This window comes from Microtus oregoni, unplaced genomic scaffold, assembly GCF_018167655.1.
Source record: "Microtus oregoni isolate MIOR12 unplaced genomic scaffold, Mior012 000006F_ref0000085, whole genome shotgun sequence".
Taxonomy (NCBI): Eukaryota; Metazoa; Chordata; class Mammalia; order Rodentia; family Cricetidae; genus Microtus; species Microtus oregoni.
In genome coordinates, this window is record NW_024543065.1 from 5,080,035 (window position 1) to 5,093,193 (window position 13,159).

The 13,159-nt window shown below is 37.7% G+C and overlaps 1 protein-coding gene across 1 annotated transcript in view; it reads right to left on the bottom strand.

The window, feature by feature from the left end:
* Positions 1-13,159, bottom strand: part of Eya4 (EYA transcriptional coactivator and phosphatase 4) — a 51,487-nt gene that overhangs the window by 12,972 nt on the left and 25,356 nt on the right. Inside the window, exon 8 of the mRNA XM_041653890.1 lies at positions 5,128-5,217. Within this exon, the coding sequence (XP_041509824.1) occupies positions 5,128-5,217 (90 nt within the window). The remainder of the gene's footprint in view (positions 1-5,127; positions 5,218-13,159) is intronic.

Sequence of the window (13,159 nt, forward strand, 5' to 3'; positions counted from 1 at the left end):
AACAAAAAAAATCTTTTTAAAAAACTAGGTATACATATTTTAATAGTTCATAGGTTTTACACAAATTATGGGATTAGCACGTTTTGAATAAATCTCTACCTATGTTCATATGTAAGGGCTGAGAACAATTATTCTTTACTAGAGATCATCTGAGGGCACTTCTGGGAGAGATAATCTGGATATAGTGATTTTCCGAGGCATATTCTAGAGACAGAAAATAAGCAATCCAGAAATTGGGGAATGAAAGAGCTGAACGCAAAACTTAAGAACGGGAAGGAGGGGTAATATGGAAAGGGAAATATGCTCAAAGTACATAATACGCTTGTTTGAAAGTGTCATTATGCAATCCAGTACCATGGGCAATGAATAGTCAGCAATAAACATAACTCCCAGTTAAAAAGCAAAAGAATTGCTTCTTAAATACACAGTAGAAGTCGAGACAAATGATAGTAACTGGTAGAATTGCCACAATCATTTCAAGTTCCTGGCAAAAAGTCTTAGTGACATGAATTAAAAGCCCAGATGGTGAGGGTTGTGGGAAGATGTGGATGTAATGGGTTGAGGGAGAAGAAAAAGAACAGACTAGGATAGGAATTGAGGCTTCCTGAGCTCTGCTGTTTCCCTTTTATGAAAATTAGTTGAGAAGGATGCAGGCTATCCTGTTATAAAAGGAAGCATTGCACCTCCAAAACAAATCAGATACAAGTATAGTAAGTTGCTGCACTGGGCTGTAAAGTGATCTAAACAGTTAGCATGACAGCTGGAAAACTTAATTTTCCCCAGAATATGGAGGCACCAGAGTAGTCCAAAATGACCTAAGTATTTCTTCTTCAGACACGGTAAAATTCTTTAAATAAATAAATGTTAATGTGTATGAGTGTTTTGCCTGCATGAATATCTGTGGAACACATGTGTATCTGGTACCCTTTGAGTCCACAAAAGATGTTAGATCCCATGGAACTGGAGTTACAGACAGTTGTGAGCAGCCATATAGGTCTTGAAAGTCAGATCTATGGAAGGGCAGTTAGTGCTCTTAGTCACTGAGTCATCTCTTCTAGCTCAGACATGGTGAAATTCTTGGGAGGCATTTAGGTCGAAATAAATGTCTGACACTCCTCACTCCATTGAACTGCCAAAATCTTTCCTCATATAAATAATCTCCATGTGTCTCTTATGTAATAAACTTATTTAAATTCCCCAAAATGAGCAGGGAGATTTTTGTGAGTTCCTCCAACCACCAGAAGTTATTTCTTGAATACTTTTTGATTTTAATTTTTTGAAAAGCTCCCCTGACGTTTCAAGTATTAAACTCACATGATTAATTTGTACATAGCTTGCCCCCAAATTCATTTTTTACTCTTGAGGACAACAGTATATCAAACTTATTGGACCATGCACTCTGTATTTGAAGTTAGGTTTGAGGGTCTTCCAAATCTAACTCTCTTTAAATTTATGCTTCATAACTCTCTGTGTTGACTCTGGACAGTTGCCCGAGGATTACGGTCCAGTTAAAGAAACTTGAACTTCAATTACTTAGATTTTTAAGGGAAAAGATAAATAATTGTTCATCAACTAGCTTTTACTGTGAGGAACCATGCAGGGATCATTTTAATCCACACCTAAAATGCCCCCTCCAAACATCCAAGAGCTTTGGTTTTGAACATAGCTTAGCAAAGACCTCAAATGTTTGAAATAATTCTGGTGTTAATCATAAATGCTTTAAATTTGTCTTATAGGGGTAACCACAAAGTTGGTCCTGATCTATTCCAGTTAGAAGCCACAGGGCTCTTCTCTCACTTTCATGAACCCCAACTCCCTGGTGCTTTCTCCTCTGGAAGTTATTCTAACTAAAATAACATTTTTTTGAACAGAGAGAATTCTCTCGCTGGGCTTGGGGGTGGGCAGAATGGAATGAAGTGTTGACTAGTCAGAATCCAGATTTGGATCTTTTAAGGAAGTCTGAGGAGAACAGCTGCCACTGCCATGGTCCACCATGTATTGAAGCATTTACTGTTTCAAATGGACATTTGGATTCCACAAAAGATCCTAAGACACAAATATATAAGAAAAAAGGTCCTCACAGTAAGCTAATGAGAATATGTACTGCCTTGAGTAATTGTGCGTGTCAGCAGAAGCAGGTTTGGCTTAATTCTGTGATGGAGCCTTTGCAAGAAGTGTGCTGACAAATGGGTTATTGACATAAACGTGATATTCAAAATCAGCCACACAGGATGGTAGGTATGTAGGTAGGTAACTCTACCAAATGGACTTGACAGATACTGCATAGATCTTATTAGTGCAGCGCTTATCTGTGTCACATGACCATACATGTTTGTGCTTCTTGGGCTCATCTACCTGCGCAAACACACACGCACACACGGCTGTTTGGGTTGGGCTTATCATTTACTGGGCAAGTGGAGTGCAGTTGAAGAGTTAACTGTGTAGTTTGAGTCAAATAGTGTTTCTGTGGAAGTCTAAAACACACCCCAAAGAGAAATGTCAGCACCAATGTTTTCTCAATAAGTTCAATATTGCTGTTAATGATCACAGCTGATATTTATAAAGTACCTTTAACATAAGATCTCGCATGAGATGAAAAGTCTGAAAGCTCAATATATAGCCACAGCTTTGTATAGACATTTCAATATTTACTCAAAGCGTGTAAATGATTTACATATTTGTGTTAGGATACCCTCACATTCTCATTTTGATCTTCTGTTTAAAGGTTAGGATTTTATTTAGATTCTGATTATATATATATATATGTGTGTGTGTGTGTGTGTGTGTGTGTGTGTGTGTGTGTGTGCGCGTGCGCAAGCACTTCTGGAGGGGGCATGTATGCCACATTGCCGGAGTGGGGCTCAGAGGACCACTTTGTGGAGTTCATTCTGTTCTATCACAGTGAGATCTGATAGGCATGATGGTCCTACTTTTCTCTATGTCATCTTTTTTCTAATACACCATGAAAAAGCTTAAAGTTCATTTACTTCACGTGTTTCTAGTGAATGGAAGTCAAATGAGATAAATGTTATAAAACCAGGACAAAAAGATATACAATTCCTCATTTCTCTTAGAAACTTTGAAAATATTAATCAGCTTACATTTTAAGCTAAGATTATCCATATTAAGAACAAGAAAAGTAACAAATAGGTATTACTTTATTTAAAATGTCAAGTTCCACATAAGTTTGATTGTTTCCTATAACAGGCATCATCATAAAAGCATTCTGTATCCCAGGGAATAACAAGCAGTGAGTGGAATTAGCTGAAGTCGGGTTTTACAGGGGTCGTTAGTAGTTCTTATTATACAAAAATTGAAAACTAGAAGAAGGATACTGACTTTCATATTGTTTATTAACAAATAAAGCTTCTTTGAACAGGTATTATCAATGAAAACAAGGACAGAGCTGAGAAAACAATTGATCACTTCTGACCTTGTAGCTTTCAGCACATGATTTTATGGCTCACATGGAATAATTTTTATCTCCTGTCTCTGATACAGCTAAGTCTTTACCTAAAATCTTATCTAAGTCACTCACTAAAATATGATTTTCTTTCTTTTATCCGAGTTTCATCAAAGCTTGGGGGCAGAAGTCTGTGCTCTGGACTCAAACCTGATTTATAATCAGAGGCCCATTATTGAGCTAACTGGTAACCTTGGACACACAGGCGCATATGACATATATTTTATATATAAAAGGCATATATGACACACATATGACATATATATAAGATATAGTATATATTGCACAATTGAACCTATAGTTTTCCCTCTGAAAAGTAAAGTGATAGTCTTATTTATATAAAAGCATTGACAGTTAATGGTAAGTTCAACATAAAATATCTAGAAACCAGATGAGATGTTATAATAGTCATCATCATCTCTGTTCATAATTTGGCTATAGATAAATACTTTTACCTCATTGTGAAATCACAAAATTAAAAAAAAAATTAGACATGTCATTAAAAAAAGAGAAATCTTTATTTTAGTCCAGTTGTATTCATCCATAAGGAACCTTTGTCCAAATTACTTCATTATTTCAGATTCTATTTTCTGCATGTCTGGTATACCAAATTGCTAACACAGAGATTATGATCTTTATCATGGCATATATGTAGCTACTCTGAGGCTAGATTTTCTTGTGCTGTTTTATTTTGTTGATTTTTACCCTTTTTGTCTCTTGTTGGTCAGACAACTGGTGTGGGAAGTCCTTCTGCACATATGTTGCTTTTATTAATGAATAAAGAAGCTGCTTTGGGGTTCACAAGGCAGAATAGAGCAAGATGGAGGGGGGGCTGGTGGGGGTGAGACTAAACTGAATGTTGGGAGAAAGAAGGTGGAAACAGTGAGAAGCTATGGAACCAGAGGAGAAAGATTCAGGCCACCAGCCAGAGCCTTGTAGGTAGGCCACGAGCCTCGTGATAAAATATAAAATAATAGAAATGGATTAATTTAAGATATAAGAGTGAGCTAGAAATAGGCATAAGCTAAAAGGCCAAGCAGTGTTGTAATTAATATAGTTTCTGAATGATTATTTTGGGCAGCTGGGAAATGCACGAGCAGTCTCTGACTACAGACAACTGTGTTGGCATTGACATTAGGATTGGAAGCCCCATAGAAGAAAGTACTCAATGCATCAAAACCCATCAGCTATGCTATGTAAATAGCTCCAGCATTCTTTAATCTAGAAAGGAAGTTAATGAGAATGAGAGTTTGTCTAATGATGCGTGCAATAGTCAATGTTCCATGCTGGGAAGGAGGATTGGTGAATATTGCTCAGTGAATAACATAAATTGTATTCTGAGTAGTAACCTCAATAGGTTGATGCTAATGCAAAGATGAAATACCAAGAACCAAGGACAGAATGAGGAATTGCCTGACCGAAGCCACGAAGGGGACCATCTACTCTTCTAAGACATTTTATTCTCAGTGTCTGTCTGTAAATATGTATAATTCAAGAGCACAAATTTTCATTCTGTTTATAATAATTTTTCCACTTGAGAAAAACTTAACAGTTATCATCAGATGAGTATCATGTTTGTAATTTCTTATGGTTTTTGACATAAATGACACCATTTGAGAGTTTTTGTGTTGGCAATAATTATTTTTAGCTTTTAAAATTCTTACCTCTAAGTCATTAAAAAACAAATGCGTATCAGCAAGATTAAAGATCATTTCCTCCATTCGGAGCCCGAGGGTCACAGCCATTGGGGGATCCTGAAAAATGCATACATGATGAGGTAAAATTTCAACAATCATGATGACTACTAAAACACTTTAGGTACATATCATTGAGAGGGCAAAATATTAGATGACTTTTTAGTGAGGATTAAGACATTGTCCAGAGGTGAAGGAGGAGTTAAGAAACTGGGAAATATACAACAATATGACAATGTCCTAGTGACTGATAATGTAGAGTAGGGCGACTGTAGTTTACAATATTTATTGCAGTCTTCCACATGGTCAGAATAAAGGATTTCAAATGTTTTTACCCCTAAGAATGACAAATGGTTGAAATGGAAATACCAATCATCAACTTCATCATTACAGAGCACATACATGTATTGAAATTTATGGTAACACCCAAATACAATTATGCTATTTGTAATATTTAAATAATTAGGTATGAGTGTATAAAATGACTTATGAATTACCCACAAACATGAATCTCAAAAGATATATCTGGTAATTCACATAAATATATATGAGCAAATAGACTAAGAACATATTACAATAGAAATTTATCTATCAAATCAGTATATTCATAATTGAAACATGAAAGCAACTACTTTAGATGACTTTTTTGCATACATGTTATGTATATCTTTCAGAAAATGTATTTGGATGAGTGCTGAAGAGCAGAGAAAACATAATAAACATTTGAAAGGATACTCAATACTATACAGATGAAATAGGTTATATTTAGAATATCTATGCATATGCATGCAATAACAGCCAGTGAAAAAAGAGGAACTGAATTGAAGAGTGGGAGAGGTACAGGGAGGATTTGGAAAGAGGAGAGGAAGGCAGAAAGGGAGCTTGGGGACAGGTGAATAATCCTTCACACGGTGTGTTGAAATGATTGCAGGTGGAAGAAAAGCTCAGAAAGTAAAAAAGTTGGAAGGGATGATTCCTTTGAGTGGAAGGCTAGCTGGATATTTCAGAGGGAAGACAATGGTTTTGCATAGAGCTGAGAAGTCTAGAAGAACACTATTGGTTTTGGCTGAGAAGTTATTTGGGAAGTCCTCAGAGTATTATTTGGCTTGTGTGGCTGGGCCATGAAACAGACTGCAGGAATTTGAGAACAGAGAACTGAAATTGGGATTTTAGCATTTTAATGAGTGACATTTTAAGAACTGTATTAAACTTGGAGACATGTGTAGCTAGCTTTACTTCAATTGCAGATAAGAACACTCTATCCACTTCAGGCCCAGGGACATTCAATTACACCTCTCGTCTACAACATTTGCCAGTAGATACCCCTCCACAGCACCAATCAGCTTTTTTCCTATATCTATGTTCATAGTGTTTTGTGAAGGAAACAATAGAGTATAAACATATTTCAAATATCTCACCCATATTCTGTTGCCTTGGAAACATGTGGAGAATGGGAGGGTCAGTTTAATAAATAGGAATTGAATGCTAATGGAATGTGGAAGCATAAAGAACAAACTTAAGGCTTGATGTAGAAGAAGATGAGGTTAAGGCAGGAATAATGTGTAGCCATATGTTATTACTCTCATTTTCTCAGCAGGCAATTTTATGGATCTCTTAAAGATTATTGACAAAAGCCTATGTAAATTGCTCATATCCTGGAGCATGTCCTTTGGTGACTTAGACTTGGGTTCTGCTCCCACATTGATCTGCTGTCAGTGACACCTTACCTGGATCAATATACACAAATACACCCAAATCAAAAATGTGGGATGATGACAGTATGGCAGTGTTGTACGAGTACACTGATACAGAATATACATATGAGTTCTGGAAGGATCAACGTATCTATAATAGAACTCAATACAAATCAAAGATCAAATTGTTTTGTCTAACAAATACTCATTCAAATGTAAAGAAAATATATGTTGTGTATGCAAAACTTTTAAATTTTATTTTATTTTATTTTTAGCTCAGGCTATTTCAGAACTCAGAAGAACCCCTGACTGACTGTGTTTCCCTCCATTATATGACTCTCTTTTGTTGTTGTTCATATCCTTTATTGCTATTGAAAGAACTCTCTGAAGCTAGAATAATTTTTTAACTACACATTTTGTCTTTTTCTGTTAAAAATTGCTCCCGCTAATCCTCTCTTTTGGAAGGAATGGAGTGGGTCTTAATTAGCACAAGGTTATAGAAGACGTCTAAATATTCTGCTAAGTCATGGACCCGTGAACAAAAAGTCTACAGAAATATCAGGAAAATCAAATGTAATTACAGCATGAAAACATATAATTCCATTAGTGACGCTCCCTGCTTTTGAGGAATGTCCATGATGCAAGACAGTAGAAGGGAGCCTCACGGAGCTCTGATGATTTCTGCCCTAAAGATATCCATTTCAGATGGGGGTACAAAAACATCTTGCTTCTTAAAGTTTTTCTGTCGGAGGCTAGCTTAGTGAAACTTTTATCCCAACTGGTATCTGTTTCCCTTTTTAAGTTTTCAATAAAATTATTGGCTATCTCATGTTCATTCCTTACATTCTTTGCATTTACAAATCTGATTGAAGGGAAGAAGGGAGAAAACCTAGTGGCCCCGTGATTGTTACTTTGATTGATAACATGCTTCCAAACTGCATCCTACTCTGTGCTATCCAACAGGGATAGAAAAATCCACAAAGAATGCATTCTCTGTGTGTCCGATAAGCATACATGGAAATACATTTTTAAAATAAATGGCTCTTCTGGTAATGAGGCTCAGCGTGTGGTGATGAAAGCTGTCTGTGATCACACCACTGGAGTCAACCCCATGGCACTCCGAGGGCTAAGCACTTGTTTTGCAAGCTGTGGTGTCTGTACATCACATACCCTACTACAGCCAGCATGCAATAAGTATTCTGGCAAAAATTTCATTTCTTAACTAGAAAAGTTTAGATTTGGCTTTGGTCAGAGTGCGAGCTAGTTAAATTTGACTAAGGTTTCCAGAGAGTAAGCCCATTGAAAGAGAGGTGTTTGGTCATCTATGCCACAAGACAAGGAAAATGAAGTTAAAAGGTGGAGATCTTGCTGCCCAGAGGCTGTTGGGGGAAAGCTTCCATGCAAATATAGAATTTTATCCACCTCTTCCAGGTAAGTAATTTTACAGCTAATATTAAGGAAGCAGATAACAGCATCACATTCTTCCAGTTGAAGGATTTACAGATCTCAGATTAGAAAATGATGACTGTGTGTCTGGTGGGTAAAACCTTCCCAGAGTTTGGTCATCGTGGGCACCCGTGGCTGGGAAGAAGCCACCAAGGGCTGCAGTTCCACCACTTTTTCAAGCATTTGAGAATGAGACATGCTTCTGGAGAGAAACCATGATTTATACTAAAGTGCCTACTCCTTTTCATAGATGTTTACAGATGAATCTGGGTTTGCTGCATTTTTTCCATGTAGCTGTGGTGAGTGTTGAATTCAGAACTGAAAATGAAGTGATAGCAAAAACTTGGACAGAGTGAAAAGGTGGGAAAATAAAGGCACAGTTGGGGTTGTACGATTGTTCTGATACATATTACACATATAAAAGAGTTCTGAAAGATTAAGCGTGTCTCCAACAGAGTTCAACACGGGGCAAGTGGAACTTCTGCCAATTTGCCAATTTATCCCGTATACTGCTCTATCAAAACATTGAAATGATTCCCAAGACACTTAGTTGGAAAGAGTAAAAGGGAAGGAGAGAGAGAGAGAGAGAGAGAGAGAGAGAGAGAGAGAGAGAGGAAGGAAAAGAAGATAAAAATAAATAGTACTTCGCCTTGAAATGCGCACCTCTAAGCCAGATGTTGCTAGTGTATATACCCAAGTTAGGATCAAGTAGAGCACTTCTCTAAATCAAAATACTAATGCCTATTAGCCATGTTAGCACAGAACATAAATTGGAGCCAGACTGTCTGTCTGTGGGTGTCTGCCCTGCATTGGGCCATCAGCTGCAATTCCTCCTCTAGGGAAACACTGTAAAAATATCTCAGGAGAGGCAGCAATTATGTATTTTTAAAGAAATGGAGGACTATTTTTCTTTTAAGATCCTGGGATCTTAGACCAGTTATTCCTTTGGGACCTAAAGCACATTTGTAGAATTTTACACAAGGGACAGAAGATACCTGAGGACAATGAAAAGGAAGATAAGCTAGCTCCATGAGTCAAGGTAGAACTTGTTTCTGGGATCCCTGGATGCAACGGTTCTTGTAATTAGACATAAGATAGGAAATAAAATCCAGTCATGAACCAGAGAGAAAACTCTGTATTTGACTTATTTGTCCGAGAAGTAGGTAGTAAACTTCAGAGTTCCTAAAGGAAAGCCTGGGTCTGTGGGTCTGCTCGAGCGCTTGCTTAGTATCTATGAGGTCTTTGGTTCAATTTTCAGTATTGCCAAAAAGAAAAGAGAAGGAAGAGGAGGAGGAGGAGAAGGAGGAGGAGGAGGAGGAGGAGGAGGAGGAGGAGGAAGGAAGAAGGAAGAAAGAAGAAGAAGAAGAAGAAGAAGAAGAAGAAGAAGAAGAAGAAGAAGAAGAAGAAGAAGGTGGTCTTCTTTAGGAACATTAGAAATATTAGAGCATGTCTTTAGCAACCTTCCCTTATTGATCATATGTTCATATTGATCATATTGTCATATGGCTTTGAGTGCCTACTACTTGCTCAAATTCTGACAAGGGAGAAGTAAAACAAAATCAACAAAATAAAAGGCGGGAAAGATGACTCAGTTGGTAAAGCACTTTCTATGGAAGCATGAGGACCTGAGTTCAGATCCCCAGCATCCACAGGAAAATCCGGGCTTGCAGTTATAACTTCATTGCTAGGGAGGCGAGACCAAAAGATTCCTGGCGCTCAGTAGTTGAATCAATGAGCTCCAGGTTCCAGGAGAGACTCTGAAATGGGGAAAAGGATATATGTGCTTTAATTTGGGAGAAGGCAGGGACATCAATATAGAAGGAAAGGGAGGAAGGAAGGAGAGATAAATCACACTAAGGATGTCTGGAAAAGCTATAGGGAACCATATTATATTTAACTAAAATTACATATAATGTATAGGATGTGCATAAAAGTTTAGTTTAAATTAAATTGTACCATTTGAGGTGATAGTGTTTTCTCCAAGAGTCAAAGACTGCCTAATAGAAATCCTGATACTAGGTATGAGAAGACTCCTTTTAAGTTGTTGGTCAACAGAGTTCAAAGGCTCGTAAGACAATACAGAGTATTACTATTGACCTTAGTTGTCTCCAGAGGTTGAAGGTAAGTCCGATTACAGATGGCACCACATACATCAAACATGGGACTCTGAGGAATGGAGCTGAGTCAGACCTAAAAGTCTCCACAGTGAGGACTAACCTTCATATTACTGGAGGTAACCATGCAAGCACCAAAGGAGGAAAGTCATTGGTAATTTTACCCAGCTGTGATGCCTATGAACTACAAGGTAATAATGATAGCAAGATTTTGCTGAAGATACAATAGAGGCATTTAAGTCTTGGCTGTAACCAAGGCAGTGCAACAGGACAGAAATCATGCCTGGTCCTGAAATCCTAGCCAACTTCCAGAAGATAGTAAAGTCTTAGAGCTTTTATTTTTTGGTGTGTGTTGGGGGGTTGAGATAGTGTTTCTCTGAATAGCTTTGGAGCCCGTTCTGGAACTCACTCTGTAGAAAAAGTTGTCCTTGAACTCACAGAAATTCATTCACCTGCCTCTGCTTCCTGAGTGCTGAGATTAAAGGTCTGTGCCACCAGCACCTGGCTAAGGTCATAGATCTTAGAGGAGTACCTACTAGTACACAACCCTCATCAAAGAAGCTTCCTTTTGTATCAGACCATTATAGAAAGCCCTAACTAGTCAAACATAAAGACTGTAAGGGTGTTTAGCTGTAATTGATACATCCAAAACACAACTCCTGCATCAGAGGCCCAGGGAACATCACAGAAGATGGGGGAGAGAACCGTTCTAAGAGTCAGAGGACCAGAATGTCTACTGTGACATTTGTTGTCTGTATACGACTGGGAATCTAAACTCATGCAATTTCAGCTATACAGTTGTCTAAACAAAACCTGAATAATAAAAGCATCAGTTGATTTATGATTGTGGTTAGGGGAAAGCTCACAGGGCCCCCCACCTCTTTATGAAGGAGTACAGGAAATTAATGACTCCTAATAGAAGGGGAATTATTCTTCTCCAGGAATGGGCCCCCAAAGTGATCAGTACCAAGTGGTCAGTCCCAAGTACATATACATACAAGTAAGACCAAACAGACTTAGCTGATTGTGTTTATATATTTATACACACTTATATATTTATACACACATATATGCACACACATGCACACACACACACACACACACACACACATAAATGTTGCAATAGTAATTAAAAAAGAAATCATGAATTTGAGAGGGAGTGTGGATTACCGGAGGTTTTGAGTGGAAGGAAAACCATGTAACTACTGTATGCACATATGAAAATTTAAAAAAGTGTCAGACACAACACTTTGAAAAGGAGGTGGTAGGCACATTGCCTCCCAATCTCCCATCACAGACTTTGACACATGTCACTGACCTGGATTCAACTTCACTCCATGTGTGTGCATTCTATTTGTGTCTTACTACACGCATGGATACATGAACATTCTATGAGCAACCATAAAAAGTACTACCCATTTTATTTGGCCTTGAACTCATAGGAATCCTTATGAGTACTTGGAATAAAGTATACACTACTACACGTGACCCATATTGTCTATTTTTTAACACTTGGAAATTTAGTTCTATTTTCATTTACTTAATGTGTTTCAAAACCTGACTCTAGTCACCCTGAGTATAAATAATGCTGAGTTCTTGTCACTCAATTGAGTGTCTCATACTGAAGGGTGAAGTTAACAGATACAAATGGAAGAAGCATGTTTCCTGGAAAGCATTCATTTGCCCAAATTTTAAATTCCCTTTGAACCACATACAAAACAAACTTCGCAAGGTCATATGATCTTGAGAAGCAGAAATAAAATTTGAACTCAGGTCTATATTCCTCCCCAAAGCCAAACTTTAACTCTTATGTCCAGAAAGGAGGTAATGGCATCATGTTAAGTGTCCTGATTGCTACTTCAGATGCACAATTCTAATTGTTTAGCAACGCCTGTTACTTCCTATTAAATCATGCAAGTCTACTTTCTTCATAACACTATAAAAACTCAGCCAGTGCTTCTTTCAAAGTCTTGGTTCTATGTGAGTACGTAGATTATTAAATCCAAGCACAATTGGATGGTTTAATTTGATGCGCTCTGCTCTTTCACAGACATTGCTTCATATAGGCAAGCCTTCTTGGGAGCTTGAATTATGATCATACAGCTTAATGTAATATCCACCTTTCCTTGATTTTTCCCCTCTGGCTTGGGCTATTTATTTCACTGGCCTCCTTACTGCATAATGGCTTTGGATAGCCATGGCTTCCAAACACAAAAGGCAATAATGCTCTAACATAAATTGAATCCCTGTAGCAAAATTATTAATATTTATTCCCTCACCTACTAGGGAATTATTGTTATTTAGGTAAAATAATACATCCAATAACTCAGAGCATCAGAAGAGTCTCCATAACTCCCAGGTGGTGGATGATGCCTGGGTGCCATCCTGTCAAGTCCGTGAACTTCTATTTTAGATTTTTGCAGTGATGAAACTGTGTGTGCCAACTGGTGCTCGGCCACAGAACCCATCACCAGCCTTCCGGCAGCAGAGCCTTCACTTGCCACTCTTAGAAAGATCCAGAAATAGTTCTGCTTGGGAAGAAGGAGTGTTGACAGTTGAGCAGAGTCAAAAAGTGACAACATATGAGGAAGAATTCTGAAAATTTTGTATTATTTACAAGTGGATACAGAATTTTCTACAAGTGTTCTTAAGCGAATAAATAAAATTAGTTCCATGAGAGCACTTATGAGATAATGGCATTCCTAGAACATGGGAGACTTGAATTTTATTTGCTAAGGTACCGTGCGA